The 13,719-nt window shown below is 47.2% G+C and overlaps 1 protein-coding gene across 3 annotated transcripts in view; it reads right to left on the bottom strand.

The window, feature by feature from the left end:
* The window catches only part of ERICH3 (glutamate rich 3), a 205,718-nt gene that overhangs the window by 124,995 nt on the left and 67,004 nt on the right, over positions 1-13,719 (bottom strand). For all 3 annotated transcript variants that reach the window (XM_063939078.1, XM_063939079.1, XM_063939080.1), the window contains exon 5: positions 4,477-4,602. In XM_063939078.1, the coding sequence (XP_063795148.1) occupies positions 4,477-4,602 (126 nt within the window). The remainder of the gene's footprint in view (positions 1-4,476; positions 4,603-13,719) is intronic.

Raw genomic sequence — 13,719 nt, 5'->3', positions numbered from 1 at the left:
TAAATAGCCTTTTAACAATTATAAACCTACTGCCAGTTTCTACCTTTACTGACACCGAGGTCGCTACTAACCCTCATCCCCTCCTATTCCTACATTGTCTTTAGGGTTTTACCACCCCTATATTCTTTGAGGGTAATAGCATAGGGGAGTGTCATAGTGACTAGCTTTTCAAACAACATCTGTTTATCATACATGTGGCGCAATATTAATCCTTACGTTTTATATACGTATATATATATATATATATATACATAAACTGTATATACAGTATATAGATATCTGTCTGAGGGGGCCCCAGATATATCATTGAATGGGGCCCCAGGTTTTCTGTTGCCGGCCCTGCCACCACCACCACCAGCATACAAACGCGCGCACACACACACACACACACACACACACACACACACACACACACACAAGCCCAATTTAGAGCAGATCCATTGTTTGACCTCTGCAGAACCCCTTTATCCCCTTCCAGATGATCTCCGACTGATAATCCTCTCACAGTGTTGTGGAGTGAGACCTAGTGTAAAGGTGTCCGTGGAATCATATTTGGCGTGACCAGCTCTAGAAAGCTCAGAACTTTTGCCAGAGAACCAGCAAAAAGGCTGCAGATACAACTTCTTGGGGTATATACATTATATCTGTCGGTTTATCAAAGTCGCTCATCAATAGTTTGAACCGGCAATAGGAATGAGTGCTAAACAGGCCTGACAGAGGCCCCCATTTATCAAGCACTGGAGAGTGATAACTAGCACGGAGATAAAGTACCAGCCAACCAGCTCCTAACTGTCATGTTACGGGATGTGTTTGAAAAATGACAGTTAGGAGCTGATTGGCTGGTACTTTATCACTGTGCAATTTATCACTCTCCAAGGCTTGATAAATCTGGGCCTTAGCCTGAATTTCTATCGCCATTCTAAACTAATTGGTCAAAGTTGCCAATGATCAGTGGCTTTGACAAACCATCGGATAGTAAATATACCCCCCTCATATACTGTATTCACTGTATATACACCCCTTCTGCTATACACAATGAAATTATATATGTCAGGTCAGTGTCCCGTTAGCTATTCCTATAGCAACAATTTGCCAGGAGAACAGTAAGGTGAGTCTGCGGGGTGGAGGAGATGGAGACAGAGTTCCCAGAGACGTCACTGCTGCCCGGAATATTCTGGTTCTCGGAATATTCACTTTTTTAGAATTACAGCTAAGGGAGACTCAACCTGTAGTTACTTCTAGAGGGCGTGTCATGCAGTGGGTCTGAAAATAAAATAAAAATTACATAAAGGCAAGTAACTGTGGGGGATAATTCAGATCTGATCGCTGGGCTGCGTTTTTTGCAGCCCTGCGATCAGATAGTCGCCGCCTACAGGGGGAGGAGTAAAGTGCTGTACAGGGGTGTGATCGCTTTTGTAGCAAAGCTGCACAAACATCAGTTTGTGCAGCCTCTGCTCAGCCCAGAACTTACTCAGCCGCTGCGATGGTTTCCTGGTGATCGGGGCCGGAGCTGACGTCAGACACCCTCCCTGAAAACACCTGGTCCCTCCTGCGTTTTTCCGGACACTCCTGTAAAACGGTCAGTTGCCACCCACAAACGGTCTCTTCCTGTCAATCACCTTGCGATCACCAGCGCGATCGCTTTTTTTGCACCATTCCGTCGCTAGGCTCTGATGCCTGGGGCTGCGGTCTGTCGCACCTGCGCATTGCGGTGCATATGCATGCGCCGTTCAGATCTGATCGCACACTGTGCGAAAACGCACAGCAGCGAACAGGTCTGAATTTCCACCTGTATCAGGAACAAACAGGGTTGGACTGGCCCACAGGGGTACAGGGGAAACCACTGGTGGGCCCTACTGCCTGGGGCCCCACCCCCTCCTCTAGGGATCAGGTTTCATACTGTACTGTTACATACCTCCCAACTGTCCTGATTTTCGCGGGACAGTCCCGTTTTTTGGGACTGTCCCGCTGTCCCACCCGCAGGCCGCAGTGTCCCGCGGTGGGGGGGGGGGGGGGGGGCAGTTGGTAGGCTCCGTCTCTCGCTGCCCTGCTTAGCAGAGCAGCGGTGAATAGACGCTGTGCGCATGCGCACAGCGTCTATTCAGTGGAGTCAGAGGGAGAGGGAGCATGCCAGCGGCTCACAGAGCGCTGGGCATGCCCCCTCAGTGACGAAAACGGGGGCGTGACTCGCGATCGCGGGTCCTCCGGCGAAACCATGCCCCCTTTTCGTAGGCCACGCCCCTTTTCAGGAGTGCGCGCGAGTGTCCCGCTCCACAGGAAAAGAAAGTTGGGAGGTATGCTGTTATTAATCTAGTACATTATCTTGCATGCACTGCAGTATTTACTGTATATATTTATCTAGGGGACCAACACTTGCAAAATGATTAGGCAAACCAAGATGGTGGCTGGACACTCCCCCTCTAGACACTAGCCACACCCCTAAACATGGGCCCCCTACCACTGTATTCCCCTGGTGGGCCCTACATGCCCCAGTACAACACTGTGAGCAAACCATGCTGCACTTCAAGGGGAGCAAATACATTTAATTTGCATGCAGGGTAAGTGCAGGCGGCTTTTGCATGTAGCCCACAGATGCTGGACAGCTTTATTTAGATCTAAGTTAGGACCTTCCCCCCCCCCCCCCTCCCCCTATTCTAATGTCTCCTGCCGAAACCGTTAATAGGCGATCATCAATGATCGGGATATCAAACATGTACATAACGCCAGATTCCCGAGCCCTACTGAAAACGGTCAGGATGGGGGGATTGGGATATTTAAACATTTTCATTTTCCCTATTCCCCGACCTGACCGTTGGGGATTCTGGCCATTACCCTGATACACCTCAGCTGTATGGGAGCCGCAAGAAGTATAATAAGGATGGAGGGATAATAGTGTGTGTGTGTGTGTGTGTGTGTGTGTGTGTGTGTGTGTGTGTGTGTGTGTGTGTGTGTGTGTGTGTGTGTGTGTGTGTATATGTGTGTGTATATGTGTGTGTATGTGTATACGTGACGTGTATATGTGTGTGTATTTGTACACTGCATTCAGCCTGTTCTATTAAAAATACATATTTCAAAATGAAAGGACAGTTATTATTACTGGAATGTGGTATCTAACAACACACATTGTGACACATTCAATATACAAGGTGTTTATTACAACTATTGTGACATGCCATGGCACTTGTTCAGGCAGAAACTGTAACATTGTATAACTCTGTTTACATCGATCGGGGCCACAAACATTGTGTAATTCTTACTTAATTCAATGGGATAAGGAATGTGTGTCTTGGTATCTCTACATATTGACAAACCAAATACAATTATATTATTTGATTAAACTTCCGTAAGCGCAGCTCCGTTCAGGCCTCACGGATAAGGGAGACAGAAAGACTGGAAGCTTTGCCAAATACACGGTCGGGACTTTACATTCTATGGAGGTAATTCAGACCTGATCGTAGAGGCAAATTTGTTAGCAGTTGGGCAAAACCATGTGCACTGCAGGGGGGCAGATGTAACATGTGCAGAGAGAGTTAGATTTGGGTGGGTTATATTGTTTCTGTGCAGGGTAAATACTGGCTGCTTTATTTTTACACTGCAATTTAGATTTCAGCTTGAACACACCACACCCAAATCTAACTCTCTCTGCACATGTTATATCTGCCTCCCCTGCAATGCACATGGTTTTGCCCAATTGCTATCAAAAATCCTGCTGCGATCAACTTGGAATTACCCCCCATGTGCGGTCACCTGACAGGTAAACACGCGTCGCTGCTGTGTCTGTAGCGTGCTGACAGACTATTAGCCATAAGTGGTCAGGTTGTGGCCTCCAAGTGCAGACTTTGAAGGCTGGTGCAGGACGCATAGCGTCAGGTGCCCCTGGCATTACAGATGGTTTTAGGGGGCTGGTAGGGGACGGGTGGCAGCTGAATGTTTTCATAAGAGCTTGTTATTTTACTACGCCCCCTTCTCTTGCATGTCCCGATTCCCCAATTAGTAAAGTCAGGATGTATGCAGGAGAACCCCAGGAAGAATATTTGTGTACAACAGCCCTTAACTTCAGTAAACTCTAGAAATTACGCCCAACGGGAGCATTTTATATGGTGAATTTCCTCATTTAAAAACAAACAGAACAATGAATGTGTCACACACTAAAGTTTTGGCAATTTAGGGGATTATTTATTATAGAAATTCTGTCCTCGGTGTCTCTCAATTGGATTAAATGTAACATTTTAATTTCTTACTGACATTAAGAGTAATAGGCTGCCGATTAGAACTTTAAAAGATCAGATGGGCAATGATCCGTGGGGGCGTGTACAAGTGCATTGGGACGGCCCTCTGCAGATGCTGTTTGTTGCCATCTTGGAAGCATTAGGACCCCCTGGCAGGCCTGTGACCCCCCTGTGCCATTCCCGTCTCGCTGCCCCTGTCTGACATGTATCGGGCTTCCCAGCACTGTCTTATTATTTCAGCACTCACAGAGTCCGATGAATCGGAATGGTCGTGGTTTGTCCGATGCCGGTTGGTCCCACTTTTAGGTCCTGTAGGGGGGTGAGGAGAGAATGCTGGGAACGTCTCCTCTTCAGTCTTCTTGGAATGATCCACCTGAAATATAAACTCATTTTACGCTGTCTTTCAAGTGGAGAATTTACGTCACAGCGGATCTAAAATCAGCTTTTCACCACATAGGGGTCTTCAACCTTGGCCCTTCAGCTTTTGTAGAACTACACATCCCAGCATGCCCTGTCAGTTTTGCTATACAGGCATGCTAAAACAGAGGCATGGCATGCTGGGATGTGTAGTTCCACAGCAGCTGGAAGGCCTTTATTTTTCTAATCTCATAGTTTAAATTGTATGGAGAGAGCAGATATTGGGCCGTTTAATTCTATAAGTAATGTGGACTTTACAGCAGCAGTATCTGCATGTGTCACCAGCGCCCCCTGCTGAGTATTTGGGGAATATATATAATGTTTGTCAATTTGTTGCTCTTAATTTCTTATTAGACTACTACAAGTATGGCAAGGCATGTGAGACTTGTAGTTCTTGAAGATATGTATGATCTGGGAAAACGTGACTTTGAACAGGGAACTCATAAGAAGCACGAAAGCATATAATAATAATAATAATAATAATAATAATAATAATAAAAGAACTATAATAACCTGCAAGTTAACCCTTAGTAACAGCACCGTGTTTGTTTAAGGCTAGAGTCAGATAAGTTAGTAAATGACTCTCAGTAAGAATCCAGCACACTTAGGCTAGTGTCAGATAAGCATAGTTAGTAAATCACCGCTAGTAAGAGTATAATTTTACTAAATGACCGCTAGTAAGAGTATTGCGCACTAGTTTGTTTAGGCTAGTGTCAGGCGAGCAATGTTACTAAATGACCGCTAGTAAGAGTATAGTGCACTAGTTTGTTTAAGCTAGTGTCAGGCGAGCAATGTTAGTAAATGACCACTAGTACAAGTATAGCGCACTAGTTTTTTAGACTACTGTCAGGCGAACAATGTTAGTAAATGGCCGCTAGTAGGAGTACAGTGCACTAGTTTGTTTAGGCTAGTGTCAGGCGAGCAATGTTAGTAAATGACCACTAGTAAGTGTATAGTGCTAACGTCAGGCGAGCAATGTTAATGACCGTGCAGTGCGCTAGTTTGTTAAGGCTAGTATCAGGCGAGCAATGTTACTAAATGACGGCTAGTAAGAGTATAGTGCACTAGTTTGTTTAGGCTAGTGTCAGGCGAGCAATGTTACTAAATGACTGCTAGTAAGAGTATTGCGCACTAGTTTGTTTAGGCTAGTGTCAGACGAGCAATGTTAGTAAATGACCGCTAGCAAGAGTATAGTGCACTAGTTTGTTTAAGCTAGTGTCAGGTGAGCAATGTTAGTAAATGACCGCTAGTAAGATTATAGTGCACAAGTTTGTTTAGGCTAGTGTCAGGCGAGCAATGCTACTGAATGACCGCTAGTACAAGTATAGTGCACTAGTTTTTTAGACTACTGTCAGGCGAACAATGGGGGTCATTCCGAGTTGTTCGCTCGCAAGCTGCTTTTAGCAGCTTTGCACACGCTAAGCCGCCACCTTAGTGAATCTTAGCTTATCTTAGCTTATCAAAATTGCGAACGAAAGATTAGCAAAATAGCGAATAGACACTTCTTAGCAGTTTCTGAGTAGCTCCACACTTACTCGGCATCTGCGATCAGTTCAGTGCTTGTCGTTCCTGGTTTGACGTCACAAACACACCCAGCGTTCGCCCAGACACTCCTCCGTTTCTCCAGCCACTCCCGCGTTTTTCCCAGAAACGGTAGCGTTTTTTCGCACACACCCATAAAACGTCCTGTTTCCGCCCAGAAACACCCACTTCCTGTCAATCACATTACGATCACCAGAACGAAGAAAAAACCTCGTAATGCCGTGAGTAAAATACCTAACTGCATAGCAAATTTACTTGGCGCAGTCGCACTGCGGGCATTGCGCATGCGCATTAGCGACTAATCGCTCCGTTGCGAGAAAAAAAATAAGATTTTACTTACCGATAAATCTATTTCTCGGAGTCCGTAGTGGATGCTGGGGTTCCTGAAAGGACCATGGGGAATAGCGGCTCCGCAGGAGACAGGGCACAAAAAGTAAAGCTTTTCCAGATCAGGTGGTGTGCACTGGCTCCTCCCCCTATGACCCTCCTCCAGACTCCAGTTAGGTACTGTGCCCGGACGAGCGTACACAATAAGGGAGGATTTTGAATCCCGGGTAAGACTCATACCAGCCACACCAATCACACCGTACAACTTGTGATCTAAACCCAGTTAACAGTATGATAACAGCGGAGCCTCTGAAAGATGGCTTCCTTCAACAATAACCCGAATTAGTTAACAATAACTATGTACAATTATTGCAGATAATCCGCACTTGGGATGGGCGCCCAGCATCCACTACGGACTCCGAGAAATAGATTTATCGGTAAGTAAAATCTTATTTTCTCTATCGTCCTAGTGGATGCTGGGGTTCCTGAAAGGACCATGGGGATTATACCAAAGCTCCCAAACGGGCGGGAGAGTGCGGATGACTCTGCAGCACCGAATGAGAGAACTCCAGGTCCTCCTTAGCCAGAGTATCAAATTTGTAAAATTTTACAAACGTGTTCTCCCCTGACCACGTAGCTGCTCGGCAGAGTTGTAATGCCGAGACCCCTCGGGCAGCCGCCCAAGATGAGCCCACCTTCCTTGTGGAGTGGCCTTTACAGATTTAGGCTGTGGCAGGCCTGCCACAGAATGTGCAAGTTGGATTGTGCTACAGATCCAACGAGCAATCGTCTGCTTAGACGCAGGAGCACCCATCTTGTTGGGTGCATACAATATAAACAACGAGTCAGATTTTCTGACTCCAGCTGTCCTTGCAATATATATTTTTAATGCTCTGACAACGTCCAGTAACTTGGAGTCCTCCAAGTCACTTGTAGCCGCAGGCACTACAATAGGCTGGTTCAGATGAAATGCTGACACCACCTTAGGGAGAAAATGCGGACGAGTCCGCAGTTCTGCCCTGTCCGAATGGAAAATCAGATATGGGCTTTTGTAAGATAAAGCTGCCAGTTCTGACACTCTCCTGGCCGAAGCCAGGGCTAGAAGCATGGTCACTTTCCATGTGAGATATTTCAAATCCACCTTTTTTAGTGGTTCAAACCAATGAGATTTTAGGAAGTCCAAAACCACATTGAGATCCCACGGTGCCACTGGAGGCACCACAGGAGGCTGTATATGCAGCAGTCCCTTAACAAAGGTCTGGACTTCAGGGACTGAAGCCAATTCTTTTTGAAAGAAAATCGACAGGGCCGAAATTTGAACCTTAATAGATCCCAATTTGAGACCCATAGACAATCCTGATTGCAGGAAATGTAGGAATCGACCCAGTTGAAATTCCTCCGTCGGAGCACTCCGATCTTCGCACCACGCAACATATTTTCGCCAAATTCGGTGATAATGTTGCACGGTTACTTCCTTCCTTGCTTTAATCAAAGTAGGAATGACTTCTTCCGGCATGCCTTTTTCCTTTAGGATCCGGCGTTCAACCGCCATGCCGTCAAACGCAGCCGCGGTAAGTCTTGAAACAGACAGGGACCCTGCTGAAGCAAGTCCCTCCTTAGAGGTAGAGGCCACGGATCTTCCGTGATCATCTCTTGAAGTTCCGGGTACCAAGTCCTTCTTGGCCAATCCGGAACCACTAGTATCGTTCTCACGCCTCTTTGCCGTATAATTCTCAATACTTTTGGTATGAGAGGCAGAGGAGGAAACACATACACCGACTGGTACACCCAAGGCGTTACCAGCGCGTCCACAGCTATTGCCTGCGGATCTCTTGACCTGGCGCAATACCTGTCCAGTTTTTTGTTGAGGCGAAACGCCATCATGTCCACCATTGGTCTTTCCCAACGGGTTACCAGCATGTGGAAGACTTCTGGATGAAGTCCCCACTCTCCCGGGTGAAGATCGTGTCTGCTGAGGAAGTCTGCTTCCCAGTTGTCCACTCCCGGGATGAACACTGCTGACAGTGCTATCACATGATTCTCTGCCCAGCGAAGAATCCTTGCAGCTTCTGCCATTGCACTCCTGCTTCTTGTGCCGCCCTGTCTGTTCACATGGGCGACTGCCGTGATGTTGTCCGACTGGATCAACACCGGTTTTCCTTGAAGCAGAGGTTCTGCCTGGCTTAGAGCATTGTATATTGCTCTTAGTTCCAGAATGTTTATGTGAAGAGACGTTTCCAGGCTCGTCCATACTCCCTGGAAGTTTCTTCCTTGTGTGACTGCTCCCCAGCCTCTCAGGCTGGCGTCCGTGGTCACCAGGATCCAATCCTGTATGCCGAATCTGCGGCCCTCCAATAGATGAGGACTCTGCAACCACCACAGAAGAGACACCCTTGTCCTTGGAGACAGGGTTATCCGTAGGTGCATCTGAAGATGCGACCCTGACCATTTGTCCAACAGATCCCTTTGGAAAATTCTTGCGTGGAATCTGCCGAATGGAATTGCTTCGTAAGAAGCCACCATTTTTCCCAGGACTCTTGTGCATTGATGTACAGACACCTTTCCTGGTTTTAGGAGGTTCCTGACAAGCTCGGATAACTCCTTGGCTTTTTCCTCCGGGAGAAAAACCTTTTTCTGAACCGTGTCCAGAATCATCCCTAGGAACAGCAGACGAGTTGTCGGCATTAACTGGGATTTTGGAATATTCAGGATCCACCCGTGCTGTTTTAGCACTTCTTGAGACAGTGCTAATCCCATCTCTAGCTGTTCTCTGGACCTTGCCCTTATTAGGAGATCGTCCAAGTATGGGATAATTAATACGCCTTTTCTTCGAAGAAAAATCATCATCTCGGCCATTACCTTTGTAAAGACCCGAGGTGCCGTGGACAATCCGAACGGCAGCGTCTGAAACTGATAGTGACAGTTTTGTACAACGAACCTGAGGTACCCCTGGTGTGAGGGGTAAATTGGAACGTGGAGATACGCATCCTTGATGTCCAAGGATACCATAAAGTCCCCCTCTTCCAGGTTCGCTATCACTGCTCTGAGTGACTCCATCTTGAACTTGAACTTCTTTATGTACAGGTTCAAGGACTTCAGATTTAGAATAGGCCTTACCGAGCCATCCGGCTTCGGTACCACAAAAAGAGTGGAATAATACCCCTTCCCTTGTTGCAGAAGAGGTACCTTGACTATCACCTGCTGAGAGTACAGCTTGTGAATGGCTTCCAAAACCGTCTCCCTTTCGGAGGGGGACGTTGGTAAAGCAGACTTCAGGAAACGGCGAGGTGGATCTGTCTCTAATTCCAACCTGTACCCCTGAGATATTATCTGCAGGATCCAGGGATCTACTTGCGAGTGAGCCCACTGCGCGCTGTAATTTTTGAGACGACCCCCCACCGTCCCCGAGTCCGCTTGAGAAGCCCCAGCGTCATGCTGAGGCTTTTGTAGAAGCCGGGGAGGGCTTCTGATCCTGGGAAGGAGCTGCCTGTTGCTGTCTCTTCCCTCGACCTCTGCCTCGTGGCAGATATGAATAGCCCTTTGCTCTCTTATTTTTAAAGGAACGAAAGGGCTGCGGTTGAAAGGTCGGTGCCTTTTTCTGTTGGGGAGTGACTTGAGGTAGAAAGGTGGATTTCCCGGCTGTAGCCGTGGCCACCAAATCTGATAGACCGACTCCAAATAACTCCTCCCCTTTATACTGCAAAACTTCCATATGCCGTTTTGAATCCGCATCGCCTGTCCACTGTCGCGTCCATAAAGCTCTTCTGGCCGAAATGGACATAGCACTTACCCGTGATGCCAGTGTGCAGATATCCCTCTGTGCATCACGCATATAAAGAAATGCATCCTTTATTTGTTCTAACGACAGTAAAATATTGTCCCTATCCAGGGTATCAATATTTTCAATCAGGGACTCTGACCAAACTACCCCAGCACTGCACATCCAGGCAGTCGCTATAGCTGGTCGTAGTATAACACCTGCATGTGTGTATATACTTTTTTGGATATTTTCCATCCTCCTATCTGATGGATCTTTAAGTGCGGCCGTCTCAGGAGAGGGTAACGCCACTTGTTTAGATAAGCGTGTTAGCGCCTTGTCCACCCTAGGAGGTGTTTCCCAGCGCTCCCTAACCTCTGGCGGGAAAGGGTATAATGCCAGTAATTTCTTTGAAATTATCAGCTTTTTATCAGGGGCAACCCACGCTTCATTACACACGTCATTTAGTTCTTCTGATTCAGGAAAAACTATAGGTAGTTTTTTCACACCCCACATAATACCCTGTTTAGTGGTACCTGTAGTATCAGCTAAATGTAACGCCTCCTTCATTGCCAAAATCATATAACGTGTGGCCCTACTGGAAAATACGGTTGATTCGTCACCGTCACCACTGGAGTCATCGCCTGTGTCTGGGTCTGTGTCGACCGACTGAGGCAAAGGGCGTTTCACAGCCCCTGACGGTGTTTGAGTCGCCTGGACAGGCACTAATTGATTGTCCGGCCGTCTCATGTCGTCAAACGACTGCTTTAGCGTGTTGACACTATCCCGTAGTTCCATAAATAAAGGCATCCATTCTGGTGTCGACTCCCTAGGGGGTGACATCCTCATATTTGGCAATTGCTCCGCCTCCACGCCAATATCGTCCTCATACATGTCGACACACACGTACCGACACACAGCAGACACACAGGGAATGCTCCTAACGAAGACAGGACCCACTAGCCCTTTGGGGAGACAGAGGGAGAGTTTGCCAGCACACACCAAAAGCGCTATATATATATATATCAGGGATAGCCTTATAATAAGTGCTCCCTTATAGCTGCTTTGTTATATCAAAATATCGCCATAAATTTGCCCCCCCTCTCTGTTTTACCCTGTTTCTGTAGTGCAGTGCAGGGGAGAGACTTGGGAGCCGTCCTGACCAGCGGAGCTGTGAGAGGAAATGGCGCCGTGTGCTGAGGAGATAGGCCCCGCCCCTTTTCTGGCGGGCTCGTCTCCCGCTATTTAGAGAAATCAGGCAGGGGTTAAATATCTCCATATAGCCTCTGGGGGCTATATGTGAGGTATTTTTAGCCTTTATATAGGTTACATTTGCCTCCCAGGGCGCCCCCCTCCCAGCGCCCTGCACCCTCAGTGACTGCCGTGTGAAGTGTGCTGAGAGGAAAATGGCGCACAGCTGCAGTGCTGTGCGCTACCTTTAGAAGACTGCAGGAGTCTTCAGCCGCCGATTCTGGACCTCTTCTGACTTCAGCATCTGCAAGGGGGCCGGCGGCGCGGCTCCGGTGACCATCCAGGCTGTACCTGTGATCGTCCCTCTGGAGCTTGATGTCCAGTAGCCAAGAAGCCAATCCATCCTGCACGCAGGTGAGTTGACTCCTTCTCCCCTCAGTCCCTCGCTGCAGTGATCCTGTTGCCAGCAGGAATCACTGTAAAATAAAAAACCTAGCTAAACTTTTTCTAAGCAGCTCTTTAGGAGAGCCACCTAGATTGCACCCTTCTCGGCCGGGCACAAAAATCTAACTGGAGTCTGGAGGAGGGTCATAGGGGGAGGAGCCAGTGCACACCACCTGATCTGGAAAAGCTTTACTTTTTGTGCCCTGTCTCCTGCGGAGCCGCTATTCCCCATGGTCCTTTCAGGAACCCCAGCATCCACTAGGACGATAGAGAAATACAGAGCGAACAACTCGGAATGACCATCAATACCCACTGATTTTTAAACACCAACCAATATGGGGGTCATTCTGAGTTGTTCGCTCGCAAGCTGCTTTTAGCAGCTTTACACACGCTAAGCCGCCGCCTACTGGGAGTGAATCTTAGCTTATCAAAATTGCGAACGAAAGATTAGCAAAATAGCGAATAGACACTTCTTAGCAGTTTCTGAGTAGCACCACACTTACTCGGCATCTGCGATCAGTTCAGTGCTTGTCGTTCCTGGTTTGACGTCACAAACACACCCAGCGTTCGCCCAGACACTCCTCCGTTTCTCCAGCCACTCCCGCGTTTTCCCCAGAAACGGTAGCGTTTTTTCGCACACACCCATAAAACGGCCTGTTTCCGCCCAGAAACACCCACTTCCTGTCAATCACATTAAGATCACCAGAACGAAGAAAAAACCTTGTAATGCCGTGAGTAAAATACCTAACTGCATAGCAAATTTACTTGGCGCAGTCGCACTGCGGGCATTGCGCATGCGCATTAGCGACTAATCGCTCCATTGCGAGAAAAAAATACCGAGCGAACAACTCGGAATGACCCCCAATGTTAGTAAATGACCGCTAGTAGGAGTACAGTGCACTAGTTTGTTTAGGCTAGTGTCAGGCGCGCAATGTTAGTAAATGACCACTAGTAAGTGTATAGTGCTAGCGTCAGTCGAGCAATGTTAATGACCGTGCAGTGCGCTAGTTTGTTAAGGCTAGTATCAGGCGAGCAATGTTACTAAATGACGGCTAGTAAGAGTATAGTGCACTAGTTTGTTTAGGCTAGTGTCAGGCGAGCAATGTTACTAAATGACTGCTAGTAAGAGTATTGCGCACTAGTTTGTTTAGGCTAGTGTCAGACGAGCAATGTTAGTAAATGACTGCTAGCAAGAGTATAGTGCACCAGTTTGTTTAAGCTAGTGTCAGGTGAGCAATGTTAGTAAATGACCGCTAGTAAGATTATAGTGCACAAGTTTGTTTAGGCTAGTGTCAGGCGAGCAATGCTACTGAATGACCGCTAGTACAAGTATAGTGCACTAGTTTTTTAGACTACTGTCAGGCGAACAATGTTAGTAAATGACCGCTAGTAGGAGTACAGTGCACTAGTTTGTTTAGGCTAGTGTCAGGCGAGCAATGTTAGTAAATGACCACTAGTAAGTGTATAGTGCTAGTGTCAGTCGAGCAATGTTAATGACCGTGCAGTGCGCTAGTTTGTTAAGGCTAGTATCAGGCGAGCAATGTTACTAAATGACCGCTAGTAAGAGTACAGTGCGCTAGTTTGTTAAGGCTAGTGTCAGGCGAGCAATGTTACTAAATGACCGCTAGTAAGAGTACAGTGCGCTAGTTTGTTAAGGCTAGTGTCAGGCGAGCAATGTTACTAAATGACCGCTAGTAAGAGTACAGTGCGCTAGTTTGTTAAGGCTAGTATCAGGTGAGCAACGTTACTAAATGACCGCTAGTAAGAGTACAGTGCGCTAGTTTGTTAAGGCTAGTATCATGTGAGCAATGT

Source organism: Pseudophryne corroboree, chromosome 9, assembly GCF_028390025.1.
Source record: "Pseudophryne corroboree isolate aPseCor3 chromosome 9, aPseCor3.hap2, whole genome shotgun sequence".
Classification (NCBI taxonomy): domain Eukaryota; kingdom Metazoa; phylum Chordata; class Amphibia; order Anura; family Myobatrachidae; genus Pseudophryne; species Pseudophryne corroboree.
The sequence above is the reverse complement of the archived record's forward strand: the minus strand, read 5'-3'. Positions and strand labels throughout refer to the sequence as shown.